A 7,393-nucleotide genomic window follows, 5' to 3' on the forward strand; every position below is an offset into this window, starting at 1 on the left:
GAATAAACAGCCGTCCTTGTGGAAGGAAAGACGATCATTTATTGTGTGTGGTTGTAGGCGGCGGTATCATAAAATGCTAAAGAGGAGTTTGAGGAGCGAACCATTAGGGGAGGTACTTAGTGTGCGTGGGCTTTTATCCATCTATGATTAAGTGTTTGTCTGACGCACTCGATAACGCAGACAACATCTCAATCACTGCGGCAGGATCTCCGTAGGAAGACTAACCATAAAGCATCACATGACATTTGCCAATACCGCCCTCAAGTGGCAGTGGCCTGCGTTTCAGGGGAAGGCTTTTATTTTGATAGGTCGATCGAAGCGCAGGTCATCGTTTCGGGAATTGTGTTATTATTCAACACCAATGTCTCTGCTCACATCCAGGGGACACCGCTGGGTTGTATCATTTTCCATATCGTCTTCTGAGTGAACAGACATACCCAAACGTGCATGTGGTTCAACAGTTAAGAACACTTTTATTTTGAAAGTCCCCCCTTCGTGGCACCGGAAGCTTCTCCAATATCAACAACTCATGAAACGCACTTCCAGGTCCTCTGAAGTCTACACCGCTGCCATAAGACTTCCTCGACCCCGTCGATACCTCATCTCATCGATGCTCAAGAGAATGACAACCGGAAAAGGAATAGAACCGGAAAGAGAATATAACTGGAAAGAGAATATAACCGGAAAGACAACAAAACCGGAAAGAGTAGACGAGCATCGAAAAGGTGGGGAAGGTTATCACCGTTCTGTCGCTCCGACAACTGACAGATAAATATAAAACATTCATAAAGGTTTACAATGATGCATAATCAGACGTGACCGTGTTTCCATGAACCCTCCACGGACTAGTATCACAAAGTATTAATTTAGTTTATCAGATCAAACCATAGCTTCCGTGTTTTGTTTTGATAAACTTGACTCGACCAATCAGGCGACCAATGTCGACCAACTTCTCCTAGCTCATGAATATTCATGTACTGAGCGTTACGCGGCTGTGTTTGGACTCTGACTCCCGCCGTGTCTCCAGCTGAAGTTCTTTCAACTTTAAGTTTTCCGTCCCTCGTCTCCGCCGACCCGGACAATGAGCGCCGTTCTGCCCCGCGTCGAGCAGCTCTCCTCCCGGGTGCTGCGGGTCCTGGGCTGCAACCCGGGGCCCATGACCCTCCAAGGGACCAACACCTACCTGGTGGGCACCGGGCCGCGGTGAGTACACACAGCGGGGGCTGTAAAGTAACTCCACCCACAAAATACAAAATACCTTAGTTGATCCACGCTAGTAGAGAGAAGATGTGTACAAAACTTAAACTACGTTATCCATGCTATAGATGGAGCACTACAGCAGCCCTACTCTTGTTCATGTCATTTTAGTTTAACACTGGTTAAAGGTTAACTCTGTAAACCTCTCTAGATTGACACTAGTAAAGGTTAACCATGTTAACCTCTGGTTTAACACTAGTTAAAGGTTAGCCATGTAAACTTCTCTAGTTTAACAATAGTAAATAGCATAAAGATGTGTATCCAGCTGTTCTGCCCTTTCCATAAAACATAAAAAAATATATACATATCTATATACTTTTTTAATCGAAATATTAGATTATGTAAATTTTCTCATCGTTTGATGCTAAAATCGAAATCACGATCAAATTTCGATTAATCGCCCAGCCCTTCTAGTAAAGGATATCATCTGTAGTAGCTCATTGGCTCCCCTCTGGCACCTCCCCCTCTTGCCCCTTCCCATCGGGCTCCTCCCCCAGGCGAGTTCTGATTGACACCGGGGAGCGCGGCGTGCCAGAGTACATCAGCTCTCTGCGGGGAGCGCTGCGGCAGGCCGACGCCACCATCCAGGAGGTGCTGCTCACCCACTGGCACCACGACCACGTGGGGGGCGTGGCTGACGTCCACCGTGACATCACAGGTCCCCAATCACCTCGTTAATTAAAGGGTCAGACGCCAGGGGGATTAGCCTTTCTAAGTCTGGATTACATATTTATTCAATATTAAATTATGTGACGCATATTTGATATATATTTGATATTTTTTTATTGCTGTCCAAAGCCTGTGTTTCTCCTTCCCTCTTGGCTCCTCCTCCCCCTCCTGGCTCCTCCCATTCCTTCAGGTGTCGACGTGCCTGTGAGCAAACTGCGGCGCACTGAGGGGAGGTCAGAGGAGGAGGAGCGGGGGAAGGGCTACACCTACCTCTCTGACGGAGACGTCATCCGGACGGAAGGAGCTACTCTCACGTCAGTCTTCAACCAACACCTAGCTAGCTAACACCGGCTAGCGGACACCAGCTCGCGGACATCAGCTAGCTAACACTAGTTAGGGAACACCAGCTTGCAGACACCTCTATCTGCTACTCACTATCTTTCTGACTAACTAACTAATTAGCTAACAAGTAACATGTCTCTTACTGTCTGCTATCACATAAGATATCTAATGTTGCCAATCACTCACTATCTAACTAACTAACTCTGTACAAAGTGATCTGGTAGAGCGGTGAGTGTGACCTGTTATTACCCAGGGTGCTGTTCATCCCGTGCCTCTGACCTGAGCTGTGTTCGAAATCGTTCCCTGTCACGGATATAGTGCACTATATAGGGTGCTCGCCATTTTGTAGTGGTGTTCGAATTCTCAGTAGTTAATTTCATGCACTATATAGTGGATTTAAAATACCCAAAATTTGAGTGAACATACGATGTTCCCTACATGTTACTCCCGTATACCACAATGCAATGCGGTCGTGTTTTTCCGGAGGAGAAGAAGAAGCTGAATCTCCGGCTTTCGTTTAGAAATGTCAACAATTTATTTGGGATTTAACATAGAAAATGTAACATTCAAAATTGATTAAAAAAACATTGATCAAGGAAATGTAACATTCAACATCAATACAACTTCCAGCTTTGCGATGACGTTCAGCGTAGTGTCCGAATTCTCGTTTGTTCGTTCCCTATATAGTGCACTATATCATGAACACTATATAGTGAGTGAGTGAATAGGGAACGATTTCGGACACAGCTCAGGTGTGACCTGTGATTACCCAGGGTGCTGTTCACCCCGGGCCTCTGACCAGGTGTGACCTGTGATTACCCAGGGTGCTGTTCACCCCGGGCCTCTGACCAGGTGTGACCTGTGATTACCCAGGGTGCTGTTCACCCCGGGCCTCTGACCAGGTGTGACCTGTGATTACCCAGGGTGCTGTTCACCCCGGGCCTCTGACCAGGTGTGACCTGTGATTACCCAGGGTGCTGTTCACCCCGGGCCTCTGACCAGGTGTGACCTGTGATTACCCAGGGTACTGTTCACCCCGGGCCACTCCGACGACCACATGGCTCTGCTGCTGCAGGAGGAGGGGGCCGTGTTCTCGGGGGACTGCATCCTTGGGGAGGGCACTGCAGTGTTCGAGGACCTCCACGACTACATGGGGTCCCTGGAGCGCCTGATGGGGCTCCGGCCCACCCTCATCTACCCAGGTACTGGGAGCTGGTACTGGTCATACTGGGAGCTGGTACTAGGAGCTGGTACTGGTTATACTGGGAGTAGGTACTGGTTATTCTAGGAGTAGGTACTGGTTATGCTGGAAGCAGGTACTGGTTATTCTGGGAGTAGGTACTGGTTATGCTGGGAGCTGGTACTGGTTATACTGGAAGCCTTTACTGGTTATACCAGGAGCAGGTACTGGTTATACTTGGAGCTTGTATGGTTATACTGGGAGCTGGTACTCGTTATACTTGGAGCTGCCCAGTACAAGCACAGTCTGCTACTGGTTCTACTGGGAGCTGTACAAGTTCCACAATAGAAGTCTCTCTAGACCTCCACAATAGAAGCCTCTCTGTAACCTCCAAAATAAAAGCCCTGTGTGTCCCCAAGGCCACGGCCCTGTGGTGACGGAGGCGGGCCCTAAGATCCAGCACTACATCAGCCACAGGAAGCAGCGCGAGCAGAGCATCCTGTCCGCCCTCCAGGCTGCCGCCGGGACCAGCTTCACCTCCACGCAGCTGGTCCACATCATCTACAAGGTGAGGACCTGCCCCCACTGGGTGAGGCAGGTCCCTCCCGGGGGTGAGGACCTGTCTCAACCCCGGGGATAAGGACCTGTCTCACCCCGGGCCCTTTAAAGGAACAGGCTTGTCAGTGTGTGTGTGTGTGTGTGCGTTTGTTTGTGTGTGTGTGTGTGTGTTATTGTTTATCTTTTTGTGTTATGATGTGTTTGTGTGTCTGTGTGTGTTACTTATTGTGTGTGTTGTAATGTGTGTGATATTGTGTGTTTCAGGACACTCCCCAGCACCTCCACGGTGCGGCTGAGGTGAACCTTGTCCACCACCTGAAGAAGCTGGAGAGAGAGGCCAAGATACACCTGGGTACCTCCCCCTAACCCCCCCCCCCCCCCCCCCACCGGGTACCTCCCCCTAACCCCACCCGGTACATACCCCTCTGTCTGTCTCTGTCTTTCCGTCTGGCTGGCTAACTGTCTGTCTCTCTTTCTATCTGTCTGTCTGACAAACTGTCTGTCTCTCTGTCTGTCTGCCTGGCTAACTGTCTGTCTCTCTTTCTATCTGTCTGTCTGACAAACTGTCCGTCTCTCTGTCTGTCTGCCTGACCAACTGTCTGTCTGTCTTTCCAGTGGAAGACTCCTCCCCGACGGTCCGATGGAAGAGCAACCTGTAACCAGAGAATGCCCACATATGGACATCCAGTATAGAGGAAGGCCTATTTATGGGAATCCTGTACACAGGCACCCTATAAGGACATCCTGTGTACATTTGATTCTTTGTCCAAGCAGCGTCTGATCCTGGTCAGTGGATCGGTGACACTGGGAATGGACATCTGTACCGTAGCCAATGGGGTCACTGTGCTTCTTCCTTAAACCACACCCCCCTGCTCTCATTTGCTCGGAGTAATGTCAATCCCTTCATTTGTAGTGTAAACAAGCTTAGGACAGCAGAGAGTACAACTGTTTCCTTCAAACTAGAAGAAACCTTTTCCTTTATGATGCGTAAACGCTCTGTGTGTCTTTTAGCGGCTACTGTTTGTTTAGAAGTCATTGAAGGAGGTGTGGTGTAGCTCGACCTGTTGTCCGCCAGGTGGCGCTGTCTGTCAGGAGGACGGCCTGAAATAAACACGCATGCTGTACTGTATTGTTTTATTCGTGTTTTATTGATGCTTGGTTGGTTTTATCCACTGGATAAATGACATGACCATGAAGACCTCCCTCAAGCGTCACCAGAGCTGAATGTATTCCCCGATACTTGAAAAGGCTTTTAAAGAAAAATAAAGATTTTGACGTCAAGCATTGTCAGTTTAAAAAATTTGAACTATTACATATTTGATGTAGTTTATACAGACTAATAATTCTGACGCAGTGTTGCATTTCGTATCGCGAGCTGGAGCCAGTGCGTGTTCTTGCGTGCGTGTGCGTGAGTATGTGTGTGCGTTTATATTCGTGTGTGTGCATGCACTTGTGTTTGCGTGTGCGTGCGCGTGCGCGTTTGTGTGTGTCTGTGGTAACGAGATGAATCCCGCGGTGGGGGAGGCGGACTCTAAAAGATAAACAGACAGTCGATATGGCGTCGACAGCAGCAGCTCTTGACACTGCTCGGACCCGGCCCACCGGCTCCTGACTGGGGGACGTTCACCACCTCACTACCCGGGGGAAGAGCTCCAACTTGGGGTAAGTTTTGGTGGGCTGGCCTGCGGTGGTTACGCTACCGGTTGTAACTAATTTCACAGCGGATTGTATGTGGGGCGTCACGGCGAACTATTCTCATTCTAAACCGAACTAAGTCCCAACGGTGATGGACTGGAGAGGGACCGGTCGGAGTGTCCGCGATGAGGGACTGGAGTGTCCGTGTTGAGGGACCGGAGGGTATGACAACAGAGAGTCTGGGAGCCTTCAACCTGCTGCTCCAGAGGCCGGGACGGTCCGGGATGTGTGCTAATGTGGGGGTTAGGGTCCCTTAAGGTAAAGGGTTAGGGTATCTTAACGTCAAGGGTTAAGGGTCGACTAAGTGTTTTAGTTGCCCTTATTTCCTAAGTTTTGCTGTTGGAGATACATTCTGAAGTAAAAAGGCAATAAAGGGTAAAGCTTCACCTAAACAGTGGGTTCCCCTAAGTCTTGGTTGATGCTCTTGGGTCGACAGAGTGTTTGATTGAAGTCTCAGTGGTGAGGGGTAGACATGAGCTCTGTGGATGATCCAGTCGATCAGGGTTAGTTGAGGAAGACTGTCTCACTTTGGGGGTGGGTTGATGAAGACTGTCATATTGCGGGGGTTAGTTGATGAAAACTCTCATTGGTCAGGGTTAGTTTATGAAGACTCATTGTGGGGGATTAGTAGATGAAGACTATCTCATTGTTTGGGGTCAGGGTTAGTTGATGAAGACTCTCATTGTTAGGGGTCAGGGTTAGTTGATGAAGACTCTCTTTTTGGGGGTTAGTTGATGAAGGCTGTCTCTTTGTGGGGCCTAGTTGATGAAGACCGTCTCATTGTGCGGGGTCAGGGTTAGTTGATGAAGACTCATTGTGTGGGGTCAGGGTTAGTTGATGAAGACTCATTGTGGGGGGTTAGTAGATGAAGACTATCTCATTGTTTGGGGTCAGGGTTAGTTGATGAAGACTCTCATTGTTAGGGGTCAGGGTTAGTTGATGAAGACCGTCTCATTGTGCGGTGTCAGGGTTAGTTGATGAAGACTCTCATTGTGTGGGGTCAGGGTTAGTTGATGAAGACTGTCTCTATTTGGGGGTTAGTTGATGAAGGCTGTCTCTTTGTGGGGGTTAGTGTATGAAGACTGTCCCTCTGTGGGGGTTAGTTGATGAAGACTCTCATTGTGGGGGATGGGGTTGTTAATGAAGACCTCCATGGACAGGGAGGAATGTACACAGACCAGTAGGGTCTGGTCAAATCACGCGTAGCCTAACATTGCGCCAATCAGGGCAGGGGAGAGGGGCGGGGCCAGAGCTTATGTTATTCTACAGGGTCCGTCCGCACGGAAACAACATCAGCTCACAGACGGAGGCTTGTAATTGGCCGTCACAATCCTCTTCCTGAACAGTATGACGGAACAATACTGACTAGTACTAACTAGTAGTTATTGAACCGCAGAATTTAAAACAAACCCTCTGTTCATGTACAGTATAGTACTGCTGTGTGCTAAACCGTAACTATATCATACCTATACCATAACTAAACCATTACTATAACATAAATATACATACAGTATCACTATAATTCATAACCACGCCCAGCGTGTGCTTGTTGTGTGTGTGTGTGTGTGTGTGTGTGTGTGTGTGTGTGTGTGTGTGTGTGTGTGTGTGTGTGTGTGTGTGTGTGTGTGTGTGTGTGTGTGTGTGTGTGTGTGTGTGTGTGTGTGTGGTTAGCTTTGATCCAACATGGCCGCT

The 7,393-nt window shown here is 48.7% G+C and overlaps 2 protein-coding genes across 2 annotated transcripts in view; both read left to right on the top strand.

Moving 5' to 3' along the window:
• Positions 1 to 528: 528 nt before the first annotated feature.
• Positions 529 to 5,303, top strand: lactb2 (lactamase, beta 2). Its single transcript, XM_056596443.1, has 7 exons — positions 529 to 1,203; positions 1,755 to 1,915; positions 2,117 to 2,240; positions 3,292 to 3,470; positions 3,868 to 4,016; positions 4,271 to 4,358; positions 4,622 to 5,303. The coding sequence occupies exons 1-7, from the start codon at positions 1,082 to 1,084 to the stop codon at positions 4,663 to 4,665; spliced, it is 867 nt and encodes a 288-aa protein (XP_056452418.1). The 5' UTR covers positions 529 to 1,081; the 3' UTR covers positions 4,666 to 5,303.
• A 183-nt stretch (positions 5,304 to 5,486) lies between these two features.
• The window catches only part of LOC130387261 (nuclear receptor coactivator 2-like), a 20,722-nt gene continuing 18,815 nt past the window's right edge, over positions 5,487 to 7,393 (top strand). Inside the window, exon 1 of the mRNA XM_056596280.1 lies at positions 5,487 to 5,668. The gene's annotated coding sequence lies outside the window, so the exon portion shown is untranslated. The remainder of the gene's footprint in view (positions 5,669 to 7,393) is intronic.

The sequence above is a fragment of the Gadus chalcogrammus genome, chromosome 8 (genome assembly GCF_026213295.1).
Source record: "Gadus chalcogrammus isolate NIFS_2021 chromosome 8, NIFS_Gcha_1.0, whole genome shotgun sequence".
Lineage (NCBI taxonomy): Eukaryota > Metazoa > Chordata > Actinopteri > Gadiformes > Gadidae > Gadus > Gadus chalcogrammus.

Coding starts and splice junctions, on each gene's coding strand:
- lactb2 (XM_056596443.1), top strand. CDS start 1,082: ATGAGCGCCGTTCTGCCCCGCGTCGAGCAGCTCTCCTCCCGGGTGCTG. Junction 3,471..3,867: donor GCCCACCCTCATCTACCCAG/GTACTGGGAGCT, acceptor TGTGTCCCCAAG/GCCACGGCCCTGTGGTGACG. Junction 4,017..4,270: donor TGGTCCACATCATCTACAAG/GTGAGGACCTGC, acceptor TGTGTGTTTCAG/GACACTCCCCAGCACCTCCA.